We start from the raw sequence: 15,564 nt of genomic DNA, 5'->3' as shown, positions 1-15,564 counted from the left end.
TATCGATCATTACTGGTCCCAGCAGTGATCATACACAGGGCCGTTTCTAGGGGCGGGCGGGACAGGCGGCCGCCCGGGGCGCTGTCAGAAGGGGGGCGCCAGCAGGGGCGCCCTCTTGTCGTTTCTCTGCCGTGCGCCCTGGCTCCCTCCCTCTGACATCTTGCCTCGGGTTGCCACCCGTACAGGATTGACCCGAACAGTCCGGGTTTGTAATCCTGTGCCCGGGTTCAAGACTTTCTCAGACCCGGGCACATCGATCTCTTTACTCTCCCGACTTCTGTAGCAGGTAGCCAATGAGCAGCAGTGCTGGTGGTGACGTCTAATCCTGCTGCCAGCCCTGCGGTCAGCAGCCTGAAGACATCATAAGAAGACTCCTCCTCCCAGCCTGCTCCTGATCAGAGGAGCCGACATTGCAGTAAGAACTGCTGGTCACTGCCCCCCTTCCCCATTGCTAGCTGGTGCCCTGTTAACCCTTACCCTCTTATTTACACAGCTGCTGGTGTAAATAATGCAGCTATGTAGTCTGGACCGGGGTCGGAGGGGGAGGGTTGTCAGGAGAGGCAGTGTTACTAGCTGCAGGACTGCCCTTCCACTGCATGATGGAGCCCCAGGAATCCTGCATAAAAGTGAGTGCACATGTGATGTGTACTATGTGCCTGTATATAGTAACATGTGTGATGTGTACTATGTGCCTGTATATAGTAACATGTGTGATGTGTACTATGTGCCTGTATATAGTAACATGTGTGATGTGTACTATGTGCCTGTATATAGTAACATGTGTGATGTGTACTATGTGTCTGTATGTAATAACATGTGTGATGTGTACTAGGTGCCTGTATATAGTAACATGTGTGATGTGTACTATGTGTCTGTATGTAATAACATGTGTGATGTGTACTATGTGCCTGTATGTAATAACATGTGTGATGTGTACTAGGTGCCTGTATGTAATAACATGTGTGATGTGTACTATGTGCATGTATGTAATAACATGTGTGATGTGCAGTATGTGCCTGTATATAGTAACATGTGTGATGTGTACTATGTGTCTGTATGTAATAACATGTGTGATGTGTACTATGTGCCTGTATGTAATAACATGTGTGATGTGTACTAGGTGCCTGTATGTAATAACATGTGTGATGTGTACTATGTGCATGTATGTAATAACATGTGTGATGTGCAGTATGTGTCTGTATGTAATAACATGTGTGATGTGTACTATGTGTCTGTATGTAATAACATGTGTGATGTGTACTAGGTGCCTGTATGTAATAACATGTGTGATGTGTACTAGGTGCCTGTATATAGTAACATGTGTGATGTGTACTATGTGCCTGTATATAGTAACATGTGTGATGTGTACTATGTGCCTGTATGTAATAACATGTGTGATGTGTACTATGTGCCTGTATGTAATAACATGTGTGATGTGTACTATGTGTATGTAATAACATGTGTGATGTGTACTATGTGTATGTAATAACATGTGTGATGTGTACTATGTGCCTGTATGTAATAACATGTGTGATGTGCAGTATGTGTCTGTATGTAATAACATGTGTGATGTGTACTATGTGCCTGTATGTAATAACATGTGTGATGTGTACTATGTGTCTGTATGTAATAACATGTGTGATGTGCAGTATGTGTCTGTATGTAATAACATGTGTGATGTGTACTAGGTGCCTGTATGTAATAACATGTGTGATGTGTACTAGGTGCCTGTATGTAATAACATGTGTGATGTGTACTAGGTGCCTGTATATAGTAACATGTGTGATGTGTACTATGTGCCTGTATATAGTAACATGTGTGATGTGTACTATGTGTCTGTATGTAATAACATGTGTGATGTGTACTATGTGCCTGTATGTAATAACATGTGTGATGTGTACTATGTGTATGTAATAACATGTGTGATGTGTACTATGTGTATGTAATAACATGTGTGATGTGTACTATGTGCCTGTATGTAATAACATGTGTGATGTGTACTAGGTGCCTGTATGTAATAACATGTGTGATGTGTACTATGTGCATGTAATAACATGTGTGATGTGTACTATGTGTATGTAATAACATGTGTGATGTGTACTATGTGCCTGTATGTAATAACATGTGTGATGTGTACTAGGTGCCTGTATGTAGTAACATGTGTGATGTGTACTATGTGTCTGTATGTAATAACATGTGTGATGTGCAGTATGTGCCTGTATGTAATAACATGTGTGATGTGTACTAGGTGCCTGTATGTAATAACATGTGTGATGTGTACTAGGTGCCTGTATGTAATAACATGTGTGATGTGTACTAGGTGCCTGTATGTAATAACATGTGTGATGTGTACTAGGTGCCTGTATGTAATAACATGTGTGATGTGTACTAGGTGTCTGTATGTAATAACATGTGTGATGTGTACTAGGTGCCTGTATGTAATAACATGTGTGATGTGTACTAGGTGCCTGTATATAGTAACATGTGTGATGTGTACTATGTGCCTGTATATAGTAACATGTGTGATGTGTACTATGTGCCTGTATATAGTAACATGTGTGATGTGTACTATGTGCCTGTATATAGTAACATGTGTGATGTGTACTATGTGTCTGTATGTAATAACATGTGTGATGTGTACTATGTGTCTGTATGTAGCAACATGTGTGATGTGTACTATGTGTCTGTATGTAATAACATGTGTGATGTGTACTATGTGCCTGTATGTAATAACATGTGTGATGTGCAGTATGTGTCTGTATGTAATAACATGTGTGATGTGTACTAGGTGCCTGTATGTAATAACATGTGTGATGTGTACTATGTGTCTGTATGTAATAACATGTGTGATGTGCAGTATGTGCCTGTATGTAATAACATGTGTGATGTGTACTAGGTGCCTGTATGTAATAACATGTGTGATGTGTACTAGGTGCCTGTATGTAATAACATGTGTGATGTGTACTAGGTGCCTGTATGTAATAACATGTGTGATGTGTACTAGGTGCCTGTATGTAATAACATGTGTGATGTGTACTAGGTGCCTGTATGTAATAACATGTGTGATGTGTACTATGTGTCTGTATGTAATAACATGTGTGATGTGTACTAGGTGCCTGTATGTAATAACATGTGTGATGTGTACTAGGTGCCTGTATGTAATAACATGTGTGATGTGCAGTATGTGTCTGTATGTAGTAACATGTGTGATGTGTACTAGGTGCCTGTATGTAATAACATGTGTGATGTGTACTATGTGTCTGTATGTAATAACATGTGTGATGTGTACTATGTGTCTGTATGTAATAACATGTGTGATGTGTACTAGGTGCCTGTATGTAATAACATGTGTGATGTGTACTAGGTGCCTGTATGTAATAACATGTGTGATGTGTACTATGTGCATGTAAGTATTTTCTTTTAATTCCTGGAGAACCCCTATTAAACACCATGTTGGCTCCAGGATGAATGTTCCTAGTTTTATTTTAGTTGCAGCCTATGGAGAGTATCCCCAGTGTCTGGTAACTTGTAGGCCATAGTGATGTCCAGTACAAAGCATTAATTACAATGGGGGGGCCACTGTGGGAGACATGAAAATGGGGGCCACTGTCACTGTGGGAGACATGAAAATGGGGGCCACTGTCACTGTGGGAGACATGAAAGTGGGGGCCACTGTCACTGTGGGGGACATGAAAATGGGGGCCACTGTCACTGTGGGGGACATGAAAGTGGGGGCCACTGTCACTGTGGGGGACATTACGTTTAATAAGGATCACTATAGACATTATTTAGAATGGAGGCTGCTGTGGGTGTCATTACTCATTATAACTGTATAATGTCTGATAGGCCTAGTCCTGAGTTATATTACCCTGCCCTGTATAATAATGTACCCATCCCTGATACCCCTTAGTTATATTACCCGGCTGGGGTAATATAAATAAGGGGTATCAGGGTACATTATTATACAGGGCAGGGTAATATAACTCAGGACTAGGCCTATCAGACATTATACAGTTATAATGACACCCACAGCAGCCTCCATTCTAAATAATGTCCATAGTGATTCCTTATTAAAAATAATGTCCCCCCACAGGCAGGCTCTGCGGGCGGCGGCGCTCACTCACTGTACGTCACGCGCTGCGTGACGTACAGTAGTGAGGTGAGCGCCGCCGGCCGCACTGCCTGCCTGTTACCGCCCGCCCGGAGCAGTGCTGAGAAAGAAGCCTGCTGTGAGTGAGAGCCTGAGTCTGTGGGACAGTGGGTCACTGGGTGCGTCCGTGCAATGTGGTGACACATTTTTTACAATGGGGAGACACATTTCATCGAGCAGTTTTGAGGGGCGGGGGGGGGGGGGGGGGGGGGGGAGTTTTTTTGACAGGGGAGGGGGGGTGTTTTTTTGACACTCGCCCTGAGAGAAATTTTAGCTAGAAACTGCACTGATCATACATTTATCCTCTATCATGTGGATAAGTGATAGATGTTTTTGTAGGCTAACCCTTTCTTCTATAGATCAGTTTTTATGAAATTCTACACCACATTTTAATGTTCAGACTTTCTGGACTGTGAAATACCAGGTTAACAGAACTGTCTCTGAAAAAATGTAGAAAATGCAGAATGTCGGCCATACCTTGAAAAGCCTTAGGATAAGCTGTCGGGGAAAGCAGGCAAACTAGGGGCTGTCCAAAGAGATTGGTGAAATTCTGCAACACAAAAAAAGCCCATCAAATCAAAACTGCGTGGTCTGCTAAAAAGGAAATACAGCACAGGCGGAGAACGTAATAAGACACAAGTCACTCTACAGATCATTCATTGTTATGTATGGACTTACTCCATTCACATATATGTAAATCATGTCTCGTGTCAGTGGCCGCACATATTTGATTGATAAAGGCCATCTGTCAGCAGATTTGTCCCTATGACACTGGCTGACCTGTTACATGTGCACTTGGCAGCTGAAGGCATCTGTGTTGGTCCCATGTTTATATGTGCCAGCCTTGCTTCTAAAAATGAAATTTTTATATATGCAAATGAGCCTCTAAGAGCAATGGGGGCGTTGCAATTGCACCCAGAGACCCTGTTTTTTTCTGCAACTGCCGCGCCCTCTGCACTTTAACTGACAGGGTCAGGCAGGGAAACATTATTATGCCTGGCCCTGTCAATTAAAGCGCAGCAGTTGCAGAGAGAGCAGAGCCTCTAGGTATAACGGCAAAGCCCCCGTTGCTCCTAGAGGCTCATTTTCATACATTAAAACTTCATTTCTCTCAGAAATGCGATCACATATGAACATGAGACCAACACAGATGCCTTCAGCTGCCAAGCGCACATGTAACAGGTCAGTCAGTGTCATAGGTACAAAACTGCTGACAGATGCCCATTATCAATCAAATATGTGCGGCCACTGACACGAGACATGAAGGAACTTGCTGCCTAGCCTAAATACAAAAGAAACACAAATGCTCAATGCAAGATAGTTCTATTTTCCTTGGGACTTACAAGCGGCAGATCTGTGCCAACTATGACTAACGATAAGTCGCTCAGTTGGCAGACCTCCACGTCTGTCACATTAAATAGTGAGAGGACCGGAGAGGCTGTGAAGAGCAGTTGGCGTCACAGCTGTGGCTGCTAGCACAACTAACAAAGCCATCTTAATATCAGCTTGTGCCCAACTGCAGGAAGCAGCAGGCCGGGCAGCTGCCACCATACGCCCACTGTACAGAACATACAAGCACTGACCTGAGCGCGGTATGTATAAAATCACCTTGGGATAAAAGTCGTTGAGCTTTCAGTAGTGGGTTTGTCACACCTATTAATGGAAAGGTTCGGTGACAGCCGTGCTCTCTACCATTACAGCTGCCAATCTTCTTAGACCTATGAAAGTCAAATCTGCCCAGTATGACTCCATCCGTGAGTCATGGCAGAGAGCAGAATGACAGACCCAGTGGGAGCTGCACTGGTGGCCATATTGGTAGCCACCCAGGCTTCCCTAAAAATAGATATGACTAAGCAACAGCTGAACAGAACGTTTAATGTTTAATTGCTTTAAAGGGTAATTTCCATTACTGACATTTATAGCAGTTTCAGATGTGGGACTTGTACCCATCAGACATTTATGGCAGTTCTACAGGTGGGACTTGTACCCATCAGACATTTATGGCAGCTCTACAGGTGGGACTTGTACCCATCAGACATTTATGGCAGCTCTACAGGTGGGACTTGTACCCATCAGACATTTATGGCAGTTCTACAGGTGGGACTTGTACCCATCAGACATTTATGGCAGCTCTACAGGTGGGACTTGTACCCATCAGACATTTATGGCAGTTCTACAGGTGGGACTTGTACCCATCAGACATTTATGGCAGCTCTACAGGTGGGACTTGTACCCATCAGACATTTATGGCAGTTCCAGATCTGGGACTTGTACCCATCAGACATTTATGGCAGTTCCAGATATGGGACTTGTACCCATCAGACATTTATGGCAGTTCCACAGGTGGGACCTGTACCTATCAGACATCTATGGCAGTTCTACAGGTGGGATCTGTACCTATCGGACATTTATGGCAGTTCTACAGGTGGGATCTGTACCTATCAGACATCTATGGCAGTTCTACAGGTGGGATCTGTACCTATCAGACATCTATGGCAGTTCCAGATGTGGGACCTGTACCTATCAGATATTTATGGTATACCACAGGCATGGCCAACCTGTGGCTCTCCAGCTGTTGTAAAACTACAATTCCCACCATGCCCTGCTGTAGCCTGATAGCTGTGGGCAGTCTGGGCATGCTGGGAGTTGTAGTTTTGCAACATCTGGAGAGCCTCAGGTTGGCCATCCCTGGTATACCACATAGCTATACCAAATACCTCTTAACGTTGATAGATGACCTATCCTGATTGATGGACTCCTAGCGCCCCTGGCAATAAGCTGTGGAAAGGGATTCAGGTGAGCGCTGCAGCCTCTTCCTCATCCTGTGACATCACTCACATCGGTCACATGGCCTTTGTGCATCTCAGTCCAATTCAAATGAATGGGACTTAGGCTACTTTTACACTCACGTTTGGGGCGACGGATCCGCTCAGATAATACAGCCGTCTGCATCCGTTCAGAACGGATCAGTTTGTATTATCTTTAACATAGCCAAGACGGATCAGTCATGAACTCCATTGAAAGTCAATGGAGGACGGATCCGTTTTCTATTGTGTCAGGCCAAGTCAGAGAAAACGGATCCGTCCCCATTGACTTACATTGTGTGTCAGGACGGATCCGTTTGGCTCAGTTTCATCAGACGGACACTAAAACGCGGCAGGCAGATTTTTGGTGTCTGTCTCCAGAGCGGAATGGAGACTGATCGGAGGCAAACTGATGCATTCTGAGCGGATCCTTTTCCATTCAGAATGCATTGGGGCAAAACTGATCCGTTTTGGACCACGTGTGAGAGCCCTGAAAGGATCTCACAAACGGAAAGCCAAAACGCGAGTGTGAAAGTAGCCTTAGTGCAGTACAAAGCGCAGCTACTATGTAATATAGGGTGCCGTGCTTGGTATACTCTGAAGAGGCTGCAGTGCTGCTCCAAGCGCGTGGCCCCTTCAAGCAGAAGATCAGCGGGAGTTCCAGGAGCTGGACCCCCACTGATCAGATAAAAACCAGTGAGAGACCATTGTAGTATGAAACTAACCAATGCCATGGAAAACTGGAATTTTGTTCTGGGGTTCAAGAGATGTTCGCACTTCCATTCATTTCAATGGGAAAGGTCGTACATTAACCAGCCCCGTCCACTGCACTACAGAGGGAGCTATGTATTTCTACAACAGCTGATCGGTGGGGGTGCAGGAAAGGCCCTCAATTGTAAAAGGGTAGGACAACCCCTTTATACAGGCGAATGTGCAGGGTAATGACGGACCACTCATTCCCAATCACTGTACATGCAGCAACCTTCCCCTTTGCATGGTGATGAATGATCCGCACTACGATCGTTCATCCTGGTAAGAGTGCAGTACACCCCGTTCATACAGGATAATATGCTGGCGCTCAACAGTGTTTTTTTACTGTCGCTTGTTTATTTGGTGACTGGCGGCACCATTTGCAAAGTATTGGAAACAAGCGTTCGTAAGATGATTTATGGCAGAAAAGTTCCCGATCCTGGGCCCTTACTCTATGTGCTGTATGTCAAGCGTGTATCTGACTGCATCTCATCTGTTTTACTCATATTTGACACAATAAAGATATATATATATTAAAAAAAATGACATATGCAAGAATTTGCCATTGAAAACATACTATAGACAAGAAATACCTTGTATGCCACGCTGTTCGATGAATCCACGATAATAAATAAGGGTTTCCTGGTGAAAGGGTAGAGATCCCCGGGATGAAGGCTAGAAGAAAACAACGGGTTCAGTAAGACGGGTTAAAGACCGGAATGGACAGACTGTTCTTCTCAGCAGATCCAACATAAGCAGCATAACATGGAGTGCATTAAAGCCCTGGCACCTCAGCCATGTACTTATTTGATGGAAGCTTAGTGTGCAGCATCAGCAGAGAGATGACGGCCGTCTCCATTCACTCCATTAGTCATCACTGGCAGCAGGACAAGCCAGAGCTGTCCAAGTCCCCAGATCAAACTATGATCAACAGGTGACATTATCGCTAAGCCCAGATCTATGACAACCAAGCAATGCCATCCGCTCGGCAGTGACTGGTGCGGATAGAGATTCTGCAAATGTAATAAAAAGATTGTCTTCTCTGTGCTTAAAGGGGTTGTACTACCAAGCATAACCTACAGTTTTTAAACCAGCACTTGGATCTGAATACTTTTGCAACATGTAATTAAAAATGAAGTATAGCCACTGAGTCATTCAATAAAATGTATCTGTATAGCGCCACCTGCTGTTTGTTCTTTTTCTTATTTTTTATCCATCTCACTGAGCTGGTCGAAGGTGCTCATTTTGAATCTTCAACCTGCCACCAGCCATATGTTCTGTTAGAAGCTGTGGGAGTTAAAGGGAGAGAGCTGCAGCAGAAAGGGCACACTCCCTGAGAAATGACATGCCCTCATGAGCTGCCAGGCTGAAGATAATCTAATGGAGCAATTGGAAAAGTGAATGGGGAGATATCTGGACACGTGTGTAGTACAGGGCTGGTTCTAGCTTTGTTAGAAAGAGATTGTCACATCATTTTTTCACATCATGGCGTAACATCTTTAAAATGTATTTTGCTAAAAGGGGTTCACAAGAATGTTACAGAAAAACCAATGTCTGATTGGTGGGGTCTGACCGCAGGGACTGCATCTGATCAGCAGAACAAGGGGACCACTTCACTGCAATATGGACATAGTGATGCACTCGTTCACATGAATGGGCTGAGCTGCAATCTTCCTGGTTCTGCTGACGGGCAAGGGGTGGACCTCTAGTCGTTCCCACATCTATGGTCTATCAGAAGGATAGGTCAGAGATGGGCAAACTGCGGCTCTCCAGCTGTTGTAAAACTACAAATCCCAACATGCCCTGCTGTAGGCAGACTGGGCATACTGGGAGTTGTAGTTTTACAACAGCTGGAGAGCCGCAGCTTGCCCATCCCTGGGATAGGTCATTAACGTTAGATCTTAGAAGACTCCTTTAAAGCAGGGATGCCCAACCTGCAGCTCTCCAGCTGTTGCAAAACTACAACTCCCAACATGCCCCGATAGCTGTAGACTGTCCAGGCATGCTGGGAGTTGTAGTTCTGCAACAGCTGGAGGGGCGCAGGTTGGGCGTCCCTGCTTTAAAGTGGACGTGTCATGTCCCTTATGCGGTCCTCTCTCTCCGACTGCTTATGGTGCAGTGACAGACTAATTTCAACTCTGTCACTTATGTGTTAATGTGGATTCGTTTTGGAGTAGGCAAGTTCAATGATATGCATGGTACTTGGGCTCCCCTACCCTATTGCACAGCAATAGGGAGAAGGCTGTCAATCAGCCTCTGGAAAGCAAGAGGATTCCCGCATGATCCACCGACGGATGCGACCACCATGTAGCCCTAGGAACAGAGAACTGTGATCCAAGTCTAGAGGTCATGTAGACTCAAGTAAAGTTGTAGAGAGATGGATTTGTCATGTAAGGTCTGTGAAATATAATTTATCAGGACTATTGCCAGTCCTACCTAAAAACACAGACATATATTATGTCAGAGTGCCAACGGACAAACTCTGCTCTGCCAAATCTGTGTGTATGCTAATGAATAGTGCCATGTACTGCAAATTAAAGCCTTTACATATCCAATGCTGCCTTTCTAAACAGGACATTGTTTTTGTGTGTTAGACCTCAGAATCGGCCTGCCAACATCTGGGTTGCCAGGTGGTGCAAATATCAAGGTAACTGATGCCATAAGCCTTGCCGCATGGCAAAAAGAAATGAGGTGTTATAGGATCAGTGAGCCAGATGTCCTAGTATTACGTGCACTAGACCATATGTCTTAAAAAATGCTGTATTGCTATAAAAAAAAAAAATGTAAAAAACAGTAAAAGTCAGGGAAGATGAAAAATAAAAAAAAAAGCCTTATGCTCGCCATCCTAAACCCCCTCCATTGCAACGCTGCCACTTCGATCGTCCTAGCCACATTATGTTTATGGCTGCAGTGATTATCTGCCTGTATACCGACCACTGCAGTCAATTCCTGGCCTCAGCGGTATGTGACTCAAGACCGGTGAGACCAGTGACTGGCTGCAGTGGACATGTGTGGGATACGTTAACATCACATCTGCAGTCATAAAAACAAAGCCTGGCAGGGAGGATTTAAGCAAAACGGAGGGTGTTCAGAATAATGAGTATAACTTGTTTTTTTTTTATATTCTGATTTCATCCCTGCCTTTTACAACTTTTTTATTTAGAGATCCTGTCACTGATTTTTTTTTTTTCTCCTAAAAACAATACCTTATAGTGTCGTCTGCCTTGAGCAGATGCCATTGCGTTATTTTATTCTGGCCCCTCTGTTGCGCCGCAATGTCCGCTGCTCTGTTCTCGCACCTAACATGCTAATTACTAGTATTGATACAGGGAGGAGGAGACCTCTGATCTTCTTCGTGGGCGTCTCCTGTGCCCTGGCTGGGACGCTGTCCAAACACCGCTGACCACTTCAGGGAGAAGATGAGCCGTTCTCAAGAGATTTGGTAACAAATCTAACAAGAACAGGCTTACATACTCGCTCACTGTACCTATGCTAGTCGTTAGCTCATTAGGAGCGAGAACAGAACGGGGGGGCACAGTGGCGCCAATTTGAGAATAGAGCAATGGCATCTGCTCAAGGTGGACTACTGTAAAAAGTATTGATTTTAGAATATAAAATCCGGTGACAGGTCCTCTTTAAACTCAGAAAACCCCTCCATCATTCTATTTCTGTACGTGAATTTGGGGGTGGCCAGCTTGCCTGAGCTACTGTTAACAGCATTCAGAGATGTGCTTTACAGCAGCTACGTGAACCATAGGAACCTGCAGAATAAAAGGGTCTCATTAACGTCTATGAGAGAGTGGTGGGCATGCTCTGTGCCTGTGCAGAGGTAATTGTGCAGGGAGGGGGAGGAGGTGAGCTGTGACCTAATGAAAATGGCTGTGATCTTGTGTCATGCACATATAAATGAAACCGTTCATTATAATCCTGCCTATGATAATGAGAAGACTGCTGAAAAGTGATCAGAAAAGGAAGTCTCGGTCTATAGTAAATCTCAGCAGCCAGATTGCGAAACATTATTAATATAGATGGTGACATGCAAAAATACAGTATATTTAACATAAAAACTTGTTTTAAACTAAAAGGTCCTTTTCCGATAACATATCGCCTTTAAAGAGCATCTGGCATCATGATCAACCCTATTAAACTAGACATACTGGTATCGGTATTACTGATGCACAAAAATTCTTCTTTTTACCTATATGTAGAAGAGGCGCTCAGGGCACAGAGGAGCTGTCCAAACCCTCTCGGAGCACCGCTTTACCTCGTCCTCGGAGCAGTGAGGAGCCAATATAGCCAATGGCCGGCGGTGATGGGGGCGAGCCTCCTTAGCATCACAGGTGACGCTAGGGAGGCTCACCCCCTTCTTCCCCCCAGACAGGGAGATGCAGCAGCGGCCGTGTGGGCTTCAGAAGCGACGCGGGTGCTGGGGAGCGAGGTAAGTACATTGTGTGTGAGGTGCCTGGGCTTATGGGTGGGGGGGGGGGGAGGTTCCCACAAAGTCAGCACAAACATACCCAGATTAATTACAGGATACATATTAAATATCTACGGGTTTCATTAGGGTCTGAGAAGTTGAGATATAAGGTATTTGTCGGTGCCCTTCACAACATAAAGCTGCTTTAGCTGTGTGATCCGGATGGGAAAACCCTCTATTAAAGGGGTTGCACCAAGAAATATATTCTACATTTTCAAACCAGCACCTGGATCTGAATACTTTTGTAACTGCATTTAATTAAAAACTTAGTATAGCTACTGAGTTATTCAATAAACTGTATTTGTATAGCGCCACATGTTCTTTTTGTAATTCCTCTGTCCTGCTCAATGAGATGGAAGCACGTGCTCAGTTCCATCCTTCAACTGCAGCGGAAAGGACACTCCTCCTCGAAAGCATTGAATAAATCTAGCAGAGCAATTGGAGCAATGAATGGGGAGATCTCTGGATCCATGTGAGGTACAGGGCTGGTTGTAAGATTGTTAGACTGGCATGTGCTATATAATATCGGATTTACATTTTTTTACATTAATCATAGGATAACACCTTTAATTGCTTTCTTGCATGGGCAATACTTGACACCAAAAATTACGGTAACCCTAATGGAAACCTAGCAAAAAACAAGGGGATGAGTTAGGCTTAGATTAGAAAAATGGATGGGTGGTCACTGCCATGGTTCCATTATAGATGAAGGCAATACCCTTCGGCCCCTTTCACACGGGCGAGTTTTCCGCGCGGGTGCAATGCGTGAGGTGAACGCATTGCACCCACATTGAATCCGGACCCATTCACTTCAATGGGGCTGTGCAGATGAGTGGTGATTTTCACGCATCACTTGTGCGCTGCGTGAAAATCGCAGCATGTTCTATATTCTACGTTTTTCACGCAACGCAGGCCCCATAGAAATAAATGGGGCTGCGTGAAAATCGCAAGCATCCGTAAGCAAGTGCGGATGCGGTGCGATTTTCACGCATGGTTGCTAGAAGATGATAGGGATGAGCAACCCCGGACCCCATTAAAGTCTATTCACTGTATTATTTTCCCTTATAACATTGTTATAAGGGAAAAAGGAGATTTTTGTGAAACTCACCTGTAAAATCTTTTTCTCGTAATTTCCATTGGGGGACACAGACCATGGGACACAGACCATGGGACACAGACCATGGGTATAGCTTAGAGATATTACTAGGAGGGACACTATGCAAAAAAAAAAGAAGCTCCTCCTCCTCGGGCTATACCCCCAGGCACCTCCAGGAGAACTTCAGTCGTTGCAAAAGCAGTAGGAGAAGGAGAACGGAAACAAAACATTATGGAAACCATCACACAGCACACCCTAAGGCGTAAACCAAAAAAGGGGGCGGGAGCTGTGTCCCCCAATGGAAATTACGAGAAAAAGATTTTACAGGTGAGTTTCACAAAAATCTCCTTTTCTCGTTCATTCCATTGGGGGACACAGACCATGGGACGTCCCAAAGCAGTCCATGGGGTGGGAAAAAAGAACAAATCCAACACCGCCAGGAATAAACGTCCAGTAGTCAAACCGGAACCACAGCCTGCAATACCCTGCGCCCAAGAGCAGCATCAGCCGAGGCCAGAGAGTGTAACTGATAAAACTTTGTGAAAGTATGTAAGGACGACCAAGTGGCCGCCTTACACAACTGGGAAACGGATGCGCGATTGCGTCTAGCCCAGGAAGCACCCACTGCCCTTGTGGAGTGAGCGGTAATCCGCGACGGCGGAACGTGGCCGCGAGCGCGATATGCCGCAGCAATAGCGGAACGGATCCACCGCGCCACGGTGACCTTGGAAGCCGCCAGGCCCTTACGGGACCCTTCAGGAATCACAAAGAGAGAGTCTGAACGCCGGAAGGAAGCGGTAGCCCCCAGGTACACCTTCAGGGCCCTGACGACGTCCAGGGAGTGGAGAGCACATTCCTTGGGGTTCACCGGAGAAGGACAAAAAGAGGGCAGGACAAGATCCTCGTTAAGGTGGAAGGGAGAAACCACCTTGGGCAAAAAAGAAGGCACCGGCCTGAGCACCACCTTATCCTGGTGAAAGACCAGAAAAGGTTCCCGGCAGGAAAGTGCGGCCAGCTCCGAAACTCGCCTGATGGAGGTTATGGCCACCAGAAAAACTACCTTCCAGGTGAGTAAAACCAGAGAGATCTCCCTCAGAGGTTCAAAAGGCGCCGCCTGAAGGGCGCGCAGAACCAAGTTGAGATCCCAGGGGGGCAAGGGAGGCACATACGGAGGAACCGAATGCGCCACCCCCTGCAGGAAGGTTTTTACAGGTCTCAAAAAGGCAATGGACCTCTGAAAAAAGATAGCCAAAGCAGAAACCTGACCCTTTAAAGAACTGAGCGACAGACCCATGTCGAGGCCGGACTGGAGAAAAGACAGCACCACTGGGACAGAGAAACGTAGGGGCGAGTAGCCCGATTTCTCACAAAACACCAGGAAGGCCTTCCAGGTGCGATAATAGATTCGTGAAGAAGCCGGCTTTCGAGCCCTGATCATGGTTCTTACCACCGCATCAGAGAAGCCTCTCTTCCTCAGGATGGCGGTCTCAACAGCCACGCCGTTAAACGCAGCTGCCGTGAATTCTGGTGGAAGAGCGGCCCCTGAGACAAGAGATCCTCTCTGTCGGGCAGAGGCCACGGGACGTCCGCCAACATACGAGCGACGCTGGAGAACCAGGCGCGACGAGGCCAATCCGGAGCGACGAGAATGGTTGGTATCCCCTCCGCCTCGATCTTGCGCAGCACCTTCGGCAACAGAGGAATCGGAGGGAAGACGTAAAGGAGGCTGAACCGCTGCCATGGAAATACCAGCGCGTCCACCCCGTCCGCCCGTGGGTCTCGAGCGCGGGCAAGATACACCGGCACCTTGTGGTTGAGCCGGGAAGCCATCAAATCTACGTCCGGACGGCCCCATCGGTGGCAGATGTCCTCGAACACCTCCGGATGGAGAGACCACTCTCCCGGATCCACCTTGGTGCGACTCAGAAAATCCGCCGTCCAATTGTCGACTCCCGGGATGTACACTGCCGACAATACTGGAACATGAGACTCCGCCCATAAGAGGATCCTCGCTACTTCCCGCATTACTGCCCGACTGCGAGTCCCGCCCTGATGGTTGACATAAGCCACAGCCGTGGCATTGTCCGACTGAACCCGCACCGGGCGAGTCGCCAGGAGAGGAGTCCAATGGGAGAGGGAGTGGAAAATCGCCCTCAATTCCAAAACGTTTATCGGGAGACGGGATTCCTCCGCCGACCAGACACCCTGAACTGTGAGGTTCCGGAGAACACCTCCCCAACCGATGAGGCTGGCGTCGGTGGTGACTATCGTCCAGGAGAACGGAAGG

The 15,564-nt window shown here is 46.1% G+C and overlaps 1 protein-coding gene across 1 annotated transcript in view; it reads right to left on the bottom strand.

Moving 5' to 3' along the window:
* Window positions 1-15,564, bottom strand: part of SCAI (suppressor of cancer cell invasion) — a 173,119-nt gene that overhangs the window by 9,606 nt on the left and 147,949 nt on the right. The window contains exons 13-14 of the mRNA XM_040442135.1: window positions 8,298-8,379; window positions 4,628-4,700 (exon numbers count right to left, since the gene is read on the bottom strand). Coding sequence (XP_040298069.1) covers window positions 4,628-4,700; window positions 8,298-8,379 — 155 coding nt within the window. The remainder of the gene's footprint in view (window positions 1-4,627; window positions 4,701-8,297; window positions 8,380-15,564) is intronic.

This window comes from Bufo bufo, chromosome 8 (assembly GCF_905171765.1).
Source record: "Bufo bufo chromosome 8, aBufBuf1.1, whole genome shotgun sequence".
NCBI classification, from domain to species: domain Eukaryota; kingdom Metazoa; phylum Chordata; class Amphibia; order Anura; family Bufonidae; genus Bufo; species Bufo bufo.
This window is presented reverse-complemented; position numbering and strand designations above follow the sequence as displayed.